Source organism: Belonocnema kinseyi, chromosome 6 (assembly GCF_010883055.1).
Source record: "Belonocnema kinseyi isolate 2016_QV_RU_SX_M_011 chromosome 6, B_treatae_v1, whole genome shotgun sequence".
Lineage (NCBI taxonomy): Eukaryota > Metazoa > Arthropoda > Insecta > Hymenoptera > Cynipidae > Belonocnema > Belonocnema kinseyi.
Window position 1 is genome coordinate 135,192,575 of NC_046662.1, and position 17,094 is coordinate 135,209,668.

The 17,094-nt window shown below is 33.5% G+C and overlaps 1 protein-coding gene across 5 annotated transcripts in view; it reads left to right on the top strand.

Annotated features, from left to right (window-relative positions):
* The window catches only part of LOC117174102 (serine/arginine repetitive matrix protein 1-like), an 81,001-nt gene extending 72,099 nt beyond the window's left edge, over positions 1-8,902 (top strand). For all 5 annotated transcript variants that reach the window (XM_033362851.1, XM_033362847.1, XM_033362850.1 and 2 more), the window contains one exon: positions 6,220-8,902. In XM_033362851.1, the coding sequence (XP_033218742.1) occupies positions 6,220-7,199 (980 nt within the window). In that variant the 3' untranslated portion in view covers positions 7,200-8,902. The remainder of the gene's footprint in view (positions 1-6,219) is intronic.
* Positions 8,903-17,094: the final 8,192 nt, after the last annotated feature.

Here is a 17,094-nt window from a genome sequence, read left to right on the forward strand (position 1 = left end):
GTCAGAAGACTCCCCGCAGTTTGATAAATGACAGAACGAATGAATGCCGGGCACGAAAGCACGCAAAGCCGATTTTTTAATAAAATCATTACATTATAGATTATAATCTAGATTATACGCGCCGAAAAAGCATATACAGCTAACACTGCGCGTTACTCTTACTGTTCTTCCCTTTTTGATTATTAAACAAAATATAAACATTTTGTCAAAAATTGGCTATGCTTGCTTCAAGATATGGTTATTTAGATCAGGTATGCAAAAAATGACAAAAATATTCATCCACGTGGACTAAAAATTCAGACGCGATTGTCATTTTCATATATGTAATAACGACAAATTAACACTTTCATTATTATGAGATAACGGTCTGTTACAAAAATTGTCATTATGAAATCGTGGATTAATTTATTTTTCATGTGAAGAATCAATTTATTTATATAATTACAAAAAATGAAATAAAAGATGCAGGGAAATTGTTTAACGTGTGCGGGAACAATGGAAGTCTTTAGGGAATTTAGTTGGTCTTGTTTAAACAATTATTAATTATTTTCACAATTGTTTCCCCCTTTAAGTCATAGGAATCGTGAAAGGTTATTTTCCTCGGGATATTTAGTACATCAAAAAAAATAATTTGTTTCACGAACATCGTAAAAAAAAAATTATTTACTGCAATTGATGACACAAACGATTCCTACGACTTACAGGGGGAAACAATTGTGAAAATAAATAATAATTTTTTGAACTTGTCAGACTAAATTCTCTAAAGACTTCCATTATGCATGCACAAGTTAAAAATTTTCCTGAATCTTTTATTCACTTGTTTGTAATTATATAAATTAATCGATTCTGCACATCAAAAATAAATTAATCCAGGATTTCATAATGGCAGTTTTTGTAACAGCCCGTTATCTCATAATAGTAGAAGTGTTATTTTGTCGTTATTACGGAAATGAGAATGACCATCGCGTCTAAATTTTTAGTTTAGTCTAAACTTTTAAAAACTAAATTCGGAAATGCTATAAAATATCATAACGGATGTCTGTGAACTCTTTTTTAGGGACAATATAAAAAAAAATTATTTTGCTAAATAACATTTTTATGCACGTGCATTATTTTGAGATTAGGGTCATGTTTCGCCACTTGGAAATTATTTATGAAATAAACTTTTTTGATTGCCTACAAACAAGGTTAGTTCCGGGAGATTAGTTACCATATTTATTTGTAAGCAAAGTTTTCGGCCAAAAATATTGTGTAGTTTGGAAGTAACGCTCGGGAGAATTGTAACTCACATAACCTCGAAATATACACACATGTTTTTAGCCAAATAATTTTTTTTTTAATTAACCCACAAAAAAGTGTGCATGGACGTCCGTTAGCATGTTCGCTATCATTCCCTTGAATTTTAACACAAAATATTTATTATTCTAGAAAAAAGCCGGGGGAACCTAAAACTGGTAAAATCGATAATTTTATAAGTATCACATGCCCTTAATCTAGATTTTATTTTAATCTAGATGCACGTATAATCTAGATGATAATCTATAATGTAATGATTTTTTTTTTAAATCGGCTCTGCATGCTTCAAGATATGAGAATTTAGATAACGTATGCAAAAAATGAGTCAAAAATATTTAAACGTGCGGCCTACAAATTCAAAGCAGAATAGTCGTTTTTTTTTTTACAAACTACCACGTTATTGCTGCAAATATTAACCGATTTTCATTTCTCTTTTTTCATTCGTTCCGTGTTATTCATCACCCTGCGGGGAGTCTGCTGACTTGAGTTTGACGAGGGTGAGCGGGCTCGCTGTGGACATGCATGTACAGCTCTCATTGTGTGTCACTGCTATTGTTCTCTATTTTGATTTTTTAAAAAAAATATAAACATTTCATCGAAAATCAGCTCTGCTTGATTTGACATATGGTTATTTAGATGAGGTGTGCAAAAAATTAGACAAAAATATTCAACCGTGCGGCCTCAAAATTCGGACACGATTGCCATTCTGAAAAAGGGCCTTAAGGCCATGCAAGGAGAGGGTCACGTGACCAAAGCTAGTCCTCAATTTTTCTTTTCCAGCTTACGTCTAAAGGAAATGAAGCATCACTTTGAAAGTTTGGGAAATAAAAGAAGAGGCAATACACTACATGTCTCTGCCTTGTTTCGATGGAATTTAAAAATAAACAAAAACTTCGACCTCAATAAAACTAGAAGATATATTGACGCTTGGGGGCTCCCCCCCCCCCCGAAACTAAGTATTACCCTCCCTCCCCCCGCCTTACCTAAACATGAACCCGAAGCCCCCCTCCCGAAAAAAATCCTACCTACGCCGCTGGTTAGTTATGAGGTTTATATTTATCAAAGTGGGACAAAACAACAAAAATTGGTCACGAATCTTATACACAAACAATGCAAAATCTAATGTTTGCACTTGAAATGCAAATAAACAAATTTATATTTTTACATAGTACGTGCCTGACATACGTATTAGCTGTATCAGATCAGCACTATCGCAGCGAGTGGACAACTTCGAATTTCTACGGGTCTGTGGGTAATACAGATAGCATGATTACCGACAGTGAAAGATATAAGTCAAACTTCTGCCGTAAATCCTAAATGGCTCGGTCGATATTTCTTATTTTCATAAATAAATTTTTTCTTCCTCCAACTCTGTGACTTTCTTCAAACGGTCTTTTAATAAAAAACGAAAATTTGTATGTTGCATCAGAATTATTAAAGGGAACTGTAACTCGTTATAGAAATTAATATTTGCTTCCTGGAATAGAATTTGCATTTTCTTTAGCTTGATCATTTGATGCTTGTTCATTTTAATGCAGAGGGTTCTGCTTACCCTTACAAGGTTTAGACTCAAGAATACTTAGATATTTATAAGACTCCAGTGTATCCATGATACACTGGAGTCTCTTTGAAAAATACCCGTCGTGATGCGTATTAACCCTTCGTCACACAGGTTGGTCGTTTACGACGCAGTCAAATTTTCTCGCATCAGTATCTCCGAAATCCAAAAATGGTGGGGTTTGATCCCCCCCCCCCTCTCTAGACAACTTTTTTTTAGTGGGAATTTAACTGCAAAGGGAAGCTTCACTTGATCATTGTGTTTCCCAGGAAGAAAGATTTCAAGTCAAGCTCGTGCCTTAAACGACCCACCTGTGTGACCGAGTTAGTGTTTCGCGACGATTTGGATGGATCCTGATTTAAAGATATATATCTACGAAGTTCGAAAAACGAAAAAAAAACTTCTGTAAAGATTGCTGTGCTTGAATTATTTACTCTCATATAATTTTTTAAAACTTTTTAACCAAGTTTCTTATGAAACTTAGATGATTATGTAATAAATAAATATTGATTTTTTAAAGAAAAGTGGATTTTGTATTTATTTATTTATTATATGCACGAATCACAACAAAATTACCATATTTTCAAGTGTGCAAATAAATATACTGCTTGGAACTGGAAGACATAGGACTATATTTTTCTAACGAGTCATGATTTGATCTTTAAAAACCTTAAGTACAGTTTATTAATATTTATTTATTGCAAAGTTATTAATTGGTTGACTAAATGTCCATTTTCTCAAGTTTTTGTTTATATTTAGATTATTATTTTGTGAAAAGTTACCTGTTTAATTCTAAAAATAATTGGATCATGTAGTAGAACAGATCTGTCCAGAGAGGGGAGGTCGACTCAGTCCACAGATGTTTGAGTTCTACCACCAGTCTCTCTACTTAGCTTCGATTGTAGTCGGTTTCTGAATGGCTGGAAGGTATCCAGTGCTGTAGATACACAGTATCTCGGAAGGTGTCTTAGGGCGTCTGAATAAAAAAATGAAGTAATTTAGAATTTAATTAATTAATATATTAGCAGTAAAAAATGCATAATTATTACAAATAAGGAAAGTACATAATTTGGTTTATATTTTTTGTAAGAGAATCCATATTTTCCATTTTAAAATTGAACTGCTTGGGTAGAAATTTTTCTTATTTATTGAAAACCGGAAAAAATGCATTGTTTTGTTAGTTGGTAAATTCAATTTGTGTTCTAAAATTGGTATCTTTAAAAAACTAATCTTCTTTTCTCGTAAAACGTTCATCATTTGAGTTAAAAATTCGTATTTTATTGCAGAAACTCGATTTTGTTGGTTAAAAAATCGTCTGATTTGTTAATAATTCAAATATTTGCTTAATAATTAATCTATTTTCTTGAAAGCTTAAAATTTTCACTTCAAATCTAGCATATTTGAAGCGTTTTAAATGTTTGAGAATGCGTCGTTTTTGTAAGAGAATAATATATCAACTATTTGTATTTTGAAATTGTTGCAATATTGATAAAATCATATTCCTGTCTAAAAAAGATATAATGTTTCAAGTTCAAGATATCAATCAACATTTCTCTTTCGTTCGAGTTGCATCTTACATTTACAGCATTAAAATAAAAATATTGTATTTCAAATTAGTCGCCCATTATCAAAATACTTGATTCTTGTTCGTCAAAGCATCATCGCACGAATTAGAAAGTTGAAAATGAGTGGGTAAATTAGGTCAAAATGAAGTCATATTTCAAGGCACTTTTAATGATTTCTACGAATCTCAGAGATTTTACTTTTTCGAAATTTTGATTTTTCGCAAAATGGTGGACATTTCTCCAAAAAAGTTATTTTTCAACCATTTTTTCTGTCCTATTTGAAGCTATCAAAAATCAGCAAAACGAAATTTGTCAAAAATGAACGATGAGGACTTCGCGAAGCGTTTTCTGGGAATTAAAAAAAAATTATCGCGAAACGTTGAGTTCTCCCGTAATCGTGCACACCAGTTTGAAGAATGCTTTTTTTGGAAAACGCGTTTAACGTTTTAGAATATTGTAATATGTGAATTATGGGACATACGTTTAGCCTGCAATGATGGATACGTCGAGTTCGCCTTCCTGGTCAAGGAGAAATTCACGAAAAATATCGATCGAGCTGGAAAACTATTCACATTCCAGTAGCACTGGAGGGTCGCAGGGGCGCACTGACCGGTCGTGTGCCTTTATGTTTTACGAGCTACAACTCTCGTATTTTAAGATTCGAATAGATTTAACGTGAAAAAATCACGATACTATTTTGCATTTTTTTTTAATTTGTTCTACTATTGACACTTATTCTAATTTACGAAACGAGTCCGAGGTCTGCATTGAGAAAATTGATAATTATGTCAAATGGTAATTAGGATTTCTACCCAAGAACAACAACGTATGGTTGGGGAATCCCACCAAAATCCTTCGTTGATAGTTGTGTACTGAAAATTCACGTTGTACTTCAGTTAAATTGTCTTGGAAATAATAATTCGAGAAAACAAAAATTATCATGCTGACTGCTAAGTCAGAAAAATAAAATTCAGGTCAAACCTTATGTGGAATAATATAAATTAGGTCTAATTTTATTCAGTCCAATGAATTTTGGTAAAAGAAGCGTTAGGAAAAGTAGGATTTGGGTAATATTCATGTATTTCGATTGTGGTCTCCTTATCTCTTACTTCATGATAAAAATAATTAATCTAGGGATACGTAGAGGGTGCACCCTGTCAGATATTTTGTATCTGCGGTGCTTTTGTCGGAGAATTGAGCATCAAGCACGCGTCTACCACCACTCTCGCTCTCCAGCCGAAATAGTGGTAAGCGCAAAACATCTGTTCCTGGCGGGAATTTCCCCAGTTTGGGCATATCTGGGATAGAGGATGGGTGTGATAAGATGGGTTATGGAACGAGAGACGGGCCAGGGGAGGCTAAAAGGCAATCTCAAGAATAAGTAATTAGCTTAATAAAATATTAATTTTTTTCAGGTCAAAAATTAGTATACGAGTAAACAATTATTATCAGTATGATACAAAACATACGCAGAATTTTAGTATATTTGCCTACGAAACTCTTCTTGGTGGGCGCTTATCACCTGCTTCACGGACTGATTTCTTTTTATGTCAGAATTTTAAATACACAGTGTTCGATGAAGTGAAATATGCGATCAAAAAGTTAAAAATCCCAATACATTCAAAATAATACCTTTAGTATGAGAATGTAAAAATAATCTAATAAAAATTGAAACCTTAAGAAAACTATAAAGTCAACAAAATCCAAATCTCAATATGCACAAGTTAACCAATATAATATGTTTATGTATACAATATGTTACCGCTTAAATTTTTAAGATTATAATTTTTTCGGAAATAGGATTCCAGCCGGAGATTCTTCGACATTGTGAATACGCCTTACGTGACTTGCCATCAGAAGACCCACGTTTGAAGATGAAGGGTAGATTTTTCTTCGATCCAAGCAAGGGACTCACTCCAAACGAAACAGCAGAGGAAGCATCGAATTCTATTCTTCTTCGCAAGGGTAAAAATAAGATTGATTGGGTGGACTTAGAGGAGCCTCCACCACCGCCCAAGTTAATCGTACAAATGCACCAGAAAATCTGTCAAACGGAGGAGTTGGAAACAGCATCAATGGGGATCCAGGTTTCTGTCAGCTGCGCACACATCGGTACTCAAGTGTATCCCACGGACTTGCAGCAACCATTCACACAGCAAGAAAAAAGATCAGTCACTGATCGTTTGGACTGGAACCTCCGAGAAACTTATGATTACACTAGCAAAATGCGAGAAACAGAAGATTTGAGATGGAGCCTAAATAGTTCTCAGAAGCGACCCTGGGGTCGAGCAATTTCTCCTGAACGATCTCTTCGACCTTTGAACGAGCATAATCTTAACCTAGGTTCTGGTCTGAGCTCCAGTATAAGTCTTGGTTCACCCATGGATCATGCGAGAGGCTTAAACTTGGAACCACTACTGAGGGAGAGGGATCCCTTCCCAGGCAACCGAGGCCCTCTGTTAAATAACATTCGACCTGGGAACTATGCTTCAAGTTTTGGCCGCACCTTAGAAGAGAGAGGAAACTTTTGCAATGACAGAGGAAATTTCCGAGATGAAAGAGATAATTTCCGTGAAGATATGAATGAACAAATTCGAGGCGAAAGTCCTATGGCCCTTGATGACCCCTCGGAAGACCTGGACATGGATCAAGGAGGCTTCCCTAGGGAGCCAGTAGGACCAAGTAAGGCAGCACTTTTCTTCAAATCACGGACCCCTCGAGAGTTACCTATGGGAGTACGACCACCTCTACGTGGAAATTTTCGAGGCAAATATTGGTAAAACTATAGAAGAGATTCTTTTAAGTTTACGCATGGAAAGTCAAAAAGAATCTTTAGAAGCCTATATTTTATAGTTTTACCAAAGATTGGAACCTTTTTAAAATTGCAACATAGTCTAGTAGAAGTAATAAAAAAAAGAGGATAGACCAGAAAAAATTTGCAGCACTAGCATTTTCTGCGTAAGCTGTATCAGAAAAGTGTCATGAGAAAAATTTTGAAAATCCACCAAAAGCAATTGTAAACTTGAGTTTTCTCAAAAATAGCTAGGCCGAATTGCTAGTTTCAGAGGGGTGTTACAGAGATAACTGAGATAGTTTTATAAGCAATGTGGGGATGAACTTGATTCACCATAAAGAGCAGAAGAACATTTAAATTTTTAAGGATTTTTCTTCAGACTAATTAATGATATATTCCTTGCAGCCTTTACCAATGAGCAAATATGAGGTATTTATAGCATTTATCACTGCTGATAGATTCTCAATAAGGAGGTACCTAATCGATGACAATGATTTTTTTCTTCTCGAATGGATTAAAACACGCAAGAAGAATGTTCTAAAAAATGCATTGACGTCTCGGTTTAAACCTACAACCTCAGTATATGTGAGATACATTAGCAAATACGCCACTGCAATTCTAATGTAGAAACATTATTTATATCATATTGGAGTTGAAAAGAGACAAACATATTTTTGGTCCAGTTAAATAATTTTTGAAAGTGGCTTTAGACTGGTTAATTAATGATAGATTCCTTTGAGTCTGCGTATCGTCAATCTAACAGCAGAGACCTCTCATATTAAAACATAAGATCTGCTCGTTGTAGAGACAATCTAACAGAGTTAAAACATTTAAATTGTTATGAACGTCTTCCACTGCATCTTGAAAAGGAGACCTACAAGAGAGTAATTAAAAAAGAGTGCATTTTTCAATAGTTTTTTCACGCGCGTGTTGTAATTTTTTGCAAGTTTCTACTGGACTAGTAGGTTTGAGGTCAGCAGTGAAGAGTTTTAAAAAATGTCAGCTATTATCTTATGCTCGCACTTCAACCTTGCTGATTTGTTATCAAACTGAAGAAGATTGTATACATTTTTTATATTAAAATTACATTTCCGTCTTTGTAAAAGTACCACATATTTCTAAATGCTGAATTTTATGACTTAGAAGGATGTATATAATAATAAGTGCCAACTTTTGTTAGGAGAGAATTTTGCACATGCCAGAACTTCGCGGTTAAAAAATTACTTAGTACTTTGTGTGTGCTAAAAAAATATCAACGATTTACGAAAAACAATGCATAATACAATGAATATTGGTTACGACATAACCGAGTTACCTTGATACAATAGCAGCCTCCAAGCTTTGAATTGGAAAATTGCGTGCGCAGCGTTTGTCAGTACCATATTCTACATACGTTTAATTTACACTTCTCTATGTATGTATTAAAAGAAAACTCCCACTGATACAATTTATTACTGCTTGGAGGTTTTCCGATAATGAAATATTAATGGCTTTTAAAATTTAACAAAAATGTATCCAGATAAATATCCTACTTATGAACATGGCAACGTGTTGATTTATACCTAACGAAATTTCAGCTATGTGGAGCATATATTTTATGCAGATTGAATTATGTAAGATCGAAAATATCGATGTGATCAACTTTTAGTATGTTTCTCGCTGTGTATAATATAATTTAAAATTATAAAATATACACCATCGTATATGATTTTCCAAATTAAATTTTCTAATTTTTTTCACACATAAAATTTTTAGCCATTGAATGAAATCCCAATTTTTTAAGAATGATTATTATTTTTATTATTATATTGGCGTCGTTCTTGTGGAAACTTATATTTTGCTTGCGCATTCGTCAAAATTCGCGAGTATACATACTGGAGAACCCGTATATAGAGATCCGACAATCACACTGGAGAGCTTGAACATTATTCCTAGAGAGCTTCAACGTTATTCCTGGCTGGAGAGTTTGAACATTATTCCTGGAGAGCTTCAACATTATTCCTGAAGAGCTTCAATATTATTCCTGGAGAGCCCGTTCCTAGGGTTCCAACATTCATCATGGAGAGCCAGTTCATACGGATCCAATACTCATATTGGAGAGATAGTTTATAGGGATCCAAACATTCATCCTGGAGAGCCCATTATAGGGGTTCACGTTTCTTACTGACGTTAGTTCCAATGATAACGACTGAAAGTAACGATTCAAAATATTAATTAATTAGACATGTACATTGCTAGAATAATTTCAGGTTTTTTTCGAACCGACGTAGTTGAGTTTCAAGTCCAAAAAAATTTGATTCGAACTGGTCAGTTTAAAAGCCTTTTGAATCGTCTTTCGATGTGATCAGTCTGAATGAAAAAAAAAACGATTCAAATTCAACAGTTCGAAACTCTCCAAATCGAAGTTCGACACCTTCAGTTCTAATCGAAACAAAACCGATTCGAATTCAACAGTTCGGCACTCTTCCGAATCAAATTTCGAAACCCTCAGTTCGAATTGAAAAAAACGATTCGAATTCAGCAGTTCAAAACACTTCTAACTCGAATTTCGACTTCCTCAGTTCGAATCGAAAGAAAACCGATTCGAATTCGGCAATTCGAAAGTATTCCGAATTGTCTTTCGATGCGTTCATTTTAAATTGAAAGAAAACTGATTCAAAAGTCTTTCGAATCGACCTTCGACGCTTTTAGTTTGAATCGAAAGAAAACCGATTCGATCTTTGAAATGAGAATGCTGATTATTTGTATAGATATAAAAAGATAAAGAAAAACTTTCATCTAATTAAATAAAACGTAAATAATCAAATTCAATTATTGAGCTCTCAATATCATTAGAACGTAAAATAAAAAGAAGGCAAATATACCATTAACATTTTTAAAATCAAATTTACATATTTTTACATATTATAATTCTTTTTGGAGGCAATATTGGTAAACTCTATTTTTGTCTGAATCATTTATTTTTTATATATATCAATATCATAAAGATTTATATTAATAATGGACCGAAAAAGTGTGAAAATTGACAGTTAAAATTCGCCTTATATTTTTTTAACTTATTTGAATAAAGTGCTCTTTTTAGGACATGCTCTTCTGTCGGTTCGATTGAAATGTAATATTCTATCCTATTTTTAATTTTAATTGAATCTTTACAAATAAATGACCCATTAGGGTTAAAAAAGAAATGTCTTTAACAGTTAAATTGTTTTAAAATGAGCAAAAACCAGTAACATTATTATAGTAACTTCAATATTGTATATATAGTTAATTTTAGAGTATCTGAACATCGTTTAACAAAACAAGTAAACAAAACCAAACGAAAGAAATAAGTGAAAAACTATAAAAGAATAAATTATAATCTTATCTTAAAATTCACCCCTAATTTTATTTCCACTCAAAACTTACCAACAGCCGACGATCATTCGGTTTTGAAGTTTGAAAAATGCACTGTGCAAATTTTCTAAACCTTGAAAGGGGTTTCGTGGTGGTAACTGCTAAAAAAATAAGAGTAAAGTGGTGTAGCAACGACGTGAATTGAGCAGGAAGCCGACTAAGAGCTGTTGGCGCTGATAGCTCAGCTGTTTTTGATCGTACTACCAAAAGTGGATTGTCGGTAAGAGTCGCATCTGTCTTTGCGGGAATTTTAAATTAAAATAAAAAATGCAGCATGTGTTTTCCTTTTTTGTAATTGTTTAATGACCTGCATTACTTGTTTCGGAGTCGGAAAAGTGTAGCGAGTGATGAAAGGATGCCGCTGTCAACCGGCTGATAATAATCTATAATAATTTTTCAGTTTAAGAAAATAAATATTTATTGCATTATTTACATATATTGTTGTGTCGTAATGTGCCAAACACATGCGACCCGAGAAAACGGACCTACTAGACAAAAGTGTAATTTTACAGGGCGAGCGATTGAAGAAATTTCGAGCTCGAGGAGTCGAAGCGGAGGAGAAGTCTCAGATAGGAATTCTGACCCCCACCCTTACAGTTCGACCGTGTTTCCCCACCCTCTTTTCTACCCGTTCACGCGATGGCAATTGATTCCAAGTTCTCCCGTCTATTGTCCTGCGCTGCAGAATTCTGTTTAATCATTTTTCGTAAATTTAGTTATTAATTATGTCCAAAATTTTAAATTACATGAAACTAATGTATAACTAAAATGAGATAACAATGTGACTCGCAAAATAACTGTAAATGTCATGATTTTTAATTTTACTCAAAAATGTGTACAATTTATTACACAAATTGTATAGTTTTAAATCAAAATTGAAAGAAAGTTGAATAATTTTGAATATTATATTGAGTAAGTGAATACATCATATATTTTGAATATAATATTAGCGCAATGACGCAATATAAATATGAAAATAAGTTGAATTTGTATAATTAAACTTTGCAAATGGTATTTTTTCAAAATGAAATGTTGTGAAAATTATATCCTCCAAATTAAACTTTATTGATAAAAATACGTAAATAAATTAAAATGGAACTCGAAGAAAATTGACGAATAAAATTTCGATTATTACTTAAGGAATTGAAATAAAAAATTAAACTCTCAAAAGTAACCATTTCAAGGTAAAAGCATTTAAAACAATGTCTCCGCTGGGCGGGCACATCCTGATCGCGCGCTCTCCGCGCGGTTCGCTAACTGGAATGCGCTCAGTTACTTATTCTTTGCATTTGGAATGTTTCAATAAAACTTTATAAAAAAACACTGTTTTAGATCCCAGTATTTGTATGCATCTTCACATTCTGCATTTTCTACGTGATTAAGTGTTTATAGTTAAAGATTCAATTGCTCAACGCTCTGTACACGGAGAAAAATGGAAGGTCTGTTTGGCCATATAAATGTGCAGACAGATCATATTGCAGGGTCGACTATAGGACAACTCTTGAATATGGCTAAAGCAACTACCTCTAGAAGATAAAAACGAGAGGTCCAAATCGACAATCCCAGAAAGACGACTCGATTGTCTCAGACCGTCGTCTCGGTCATTTCAAGCTGGCTGACCCGATCATTGTGAAGGGCCGGTTTGGAAATCTCAGATGGTTGATCTGATTTTCTCAGACATTCGACTCCATCAACTGGATGTAGGATCACTAGTGCATTGACCCTGCCCCTGCTATCTGTCTTTGCATGAATCACAGCAGTTGATGTCAGAACTGAAAAATAATGATTTAGTTTCAAATTAATGAGTACAATTCAAGTTTATCCTAAATCGACTAATGCTATAATTAACAGTGATTACTTAAATAATTATAATCTATTTTAAACTTACATTAACCTCAAAAAGATTTTAATTAAATGTCTTAAATCTCACATTAGTAATAGAAAATATTAACGTTACAAGTACTTATTTAAAACAGGTACTTACAAAATAAGATATTTCCAATGAATCCTCAATAAATACACTTCACTTTACACTGAAATAGTTGGTAAAAACCTTTTTTTAACTGATATCACTATGCTGTCTACGATTTCTTTATGCTAATTGGAGCCAATTAGCGATACCCTTTAAATTTTTCACGCGCATGATTGACGCGCAAAAATCAAGCAATGTACCATACGCAATGGCTTATCTAATCCTTCTTGGATGGTCGAAATGAGTGAAAACAATATGTGCGTATTGACCATTCCGAAAAGGATACCTTAGTTATTCCTGATAATGAGTGTAATGCTCTTATAAAAGTCAGACTGGCAATAAAATAAGAGTCTTTTTAACCATACCGAAAAAATAAGAAAGGACCGTTGGACCATGCAGACAGACTTGCTGGCTCTCTAAATTTTGACCATATAACTTTGACCATCCATTTTTCTCCGTGTAAGCTTTGAGGTACACATTCTCGTCGTCCGGCACTCGCTCCACGCGGTCAATTTCGTACTGACATTTTTAAATGTATATTTATTTTTTGAATTATCTTGAAATAAAAAGTTACAATCCTTTCTTGAGACATTCTTCTATAAAACAAAAACTCTTGGAAGTTTTCTTTTAGACTTTTTACGTATCTCGAAACTAATAGGTCCCTTAAGATTACTCTTTTCTAAAAGGACAAAAAAGGCCCCTAATTACGAATATCTTAGGTAGGTTTTCGAACCGTTTGCAATGTACAGCGTTATAAACAAATGATTTTTTAACAAAAGTGCCACATTTGCACAGTGTTACCTCGGAATCTATAATCCAGAAAAATTTGAAACTTGTACAATGACTAAAGCAAGGATAAGTCTCTTAAGGGCATGTGATACGTACTGTTTCCCCGGCTTTTTTCCACGAAAATAAAAATTTTTATAAAACTGAATTCGGAGTTGCTATAAAATATCATAACGCACGTCCCCAGACACTTTTTTGAGGGATATAATAACAACAAAATTTATTGTGCTAAATAAAAATTTTATGCATATGCATTATTTTGATTTTACGTCGTTTTTCATCTCTGCCTTTCCGATAATCTGGAAAATATTTATGAAATAAACTTTTTTGATTGCCTGTAAACAAGGTTAGTGACGGGAGATTAGTTACTATGTTTATTCGTAAGTCCAAAATTTTCGGCCAAAAATATTGTGTAGTTTGGAAGCAACGCTCGGGTGAATTATAACACACATAACCTCGAAATATACACGCACGTTGTTAGCAATATCAAATTTTTTTGATAAAAGAACACAAAAAAAGTGTGTGGGGACTTCCGTTAGTATGTTCGCTTATCATTTTCCCAGATTTTGAGGGCAAAATATTTCTTATCCTAGGAAAAAAGCCGGGGGAATCTAACACTGAAAAAATCGATACTATTACCTAAGCGCTATGCAAATTAATCACATTTTGCTAAATTAAAACTTTTTTGAATTAACCTAAAAAAAAGTGTGTGGGGACGTCCGTTAGCATGTTCGCTATCATTTCCCAAATTTTTAAGACAAAATATTTATTATTCTAGAAAAAAAACCGGGGGAACCTAAAACTGGTAAAATCGACAATTTTCTAAGTATCACATGCCCTTAAAAGGAAAAAGAAATCATTCGATCGAATAAAAACTTCTCTCCTAAAATTGATGTTGAAAAGTTGTTGTTTGAAGAGGAAACCGTTTAGACTCTTCATTTATTAATAAACAATCATCCAGATAAACCAGTGTCATAACCCGTGGGAAAATAAGTATGGAAATAAAAAAAGTGTTGGTAAGGTAGCATTCGTCACGTGACCTACTCATCTCATGGCCTTAACGTCGTTTTTTACGAATAGAACAAAAACTAGGCACCCTATCAAAAGGTAAGTAATAACGAATTTGTAAATCATTTTTGGGAGCACAATTTCTATCTATTCATCTTTATTCGTATCTTGCAGTGTGCGCAAAAAATGAAATTTTGGATTATTTTTTGTGCAATCAAAATTTGAATTGTCGATTTTTTAAGAAAATAGACAAGGTTGTAAGGACAATCTTGTAGGGCTTTCAAAAAGCAAAGTTTTTTTCTCTTGACTTTTTTCATATCGGGCATTGTTTGACTTAAAATTTTCATTTTCGATTGATTTAAAAAATTTTATAAATGCTATAACTCTGATAATTTTGTTCAACGAAAAAGGTCACAGGCATACATTTTTAAGCTTTCTGAATACTTCGAATAGCCGAACATAAAAATTTTTAATTATAAAAAAAATTGGTTTAAAATATTTTGAAAATGCTCCAACTTTTTAAATTTTTATCCATAATTACTGGTAAGCAAACTCGTTCTTTCGTGTTGGACCTTAAAAAAGGTGTGCTAAAGCTCAATTTGATTCGTTTATTTTTTCGAGAGTTATCGTGATTACGGACAGCCGGAAGGACAGACAGACGCCATCGTCAAAACTAGATTTTCGGCTTGAGTGTTCTCAAAACATGGAGATCCATTGGAAAACTTTGGTGTAAAATTTAGGTCAATTTCAATACATTCTCAATCATAAATGAAAAGAATGTAAAAACTCTTTGAAAACATTACAATATGAAAATGAGAGTTCGCACGTAGATTTGAAAAATAAAACGTTGATTAATTTATACTCAATAAAACTGTGAACATAGAGCTTTTGAAGTACTTTCGGATAAATTTCTAAAGTTCCAAAAAGAGGTGGCTGACCTGGCTGCAGTCAGTGGACCCGGGACCATGTGAGGCCCGCCACGGTGATCTGGAAGAACCATATTTACGACCTAAATTGACGACAAAAACGGATGACGGCATCGTGTTTCAGAGCATTTACAGGTTCAAAAACCGATTCAACCAAAATCGAAACTGTTTCCGTTCGTGGAATATCGTAGATCGAAGTTTTTGTTCGATTGTCTCTCCTAGTCGGAATTTACCTGACTATCAAATTGCACGCACTTAATTCATATAATAATATTATTGTAATAATTATAACAATAACATTACTTTTTATTATTATTATTACTATTATTTCAAATCAAAATTCAGACATCAAATATAAATTCTGCATGTATATTTTATTTATTTAGATTATGTTTGAAATATATCCAGACTAAGTTTCTCAAAGTAATTCCATGTATCTTTTTTAATTTGATAATTTCATAGAGGAACGTATATTTATTATGAAGATAAATTTTATTTAAAAAATAACCACACTTCGGTACTATGATACAGAATTTCGATTTCGCGCGTTCCCTTTCCGAGGTCCGCGTCTACTTGCTACTACGTGCTACTTGCATTTCCATTTTCTATCATAGCAAATTTGTTAATATATACAGTACGTAGGCGATTTAAGCTATCTCGAAGCATCAATAAATATCTACAGATGTATATATTGTTCACTACTGTAAACCTATACTGTGCATTACAGCTAACCTAATATCCCATTCGGCACAAAATTTGGCGACGTCTTTGCGACATCTTGACGACAACGTTACAACATCTTATGTCCATGTCGTTTTGGTGTCTTTGCGATATCGTAAAGACATGGTCAGATCATACGACTCATTTACGATATCGTAAAGACACCTTAACGAGATGGACATAGGATGTCGTAAAGACGTCGCCAACTTTTGTGCCCAATGGGATGTGAGCTTTCACTGTTATGCACACATTTTGGAAAGTATATTTGAGTTTTTTTATAAAGATGTAAGTCAGTAAATACCAAGTACTTTTCCATTAGCAGAAAACAAAATACACCGCACAACATTAAATAAACCTCACCGTTGTCAATTTATATGCTTCATTATCGATCCCTCCAAACTTCTTCTATTCTCCAGATAATTTTCGAAAAATTATTCCATAACCATACTTATCTCAAGGCAGTCGAGACTTAATCTGTTTAGATAAATGTTCATAAATATTAGTTATTATCAATTAAGTTTTAATTACTCAATATTCAGTAGTTTTTTATTTCTTGTTAGGCAGAAAGAAAAGAATACATTGTCTCGCAGAAATCACGTCTTGCATATTCTAAAATTCACAACACTTTTTTGTTCATCAATTCTACTTTTTGAAGATCTGATTGAAAAGCATTTCACTATTTTATAAGTACATTCTAAGTTTATAACTGTGATCTAAAGCAGTGAGAATGAGCTCTACGTGTAATCATGAACAATACAGAATGAAAGTTTGTGCGCCATGTGGAAAAAAAATTGTTCTCAATGGTAAAAAAATTGTGTTTCTTTAAAGTGACTAGTACACACGAAACGCGAATACAAAATTATGTTAATTCTAACTATGAAGTCAAATTCAAAGTTCCCAACAAGCATCTGCAACTCGTGCCGCATAACACTCTCAGATCGTGACAATGGTAATTGTCAGCGACCTTTAACGAAAATGCCAAACTATTAAATGATGCAACTGTCGAAAAGTACAAGATCTACAGGTAATATATGTTATTGCTATATTTGTCAAACGGCAAGAGTAGGTAGGTAGGG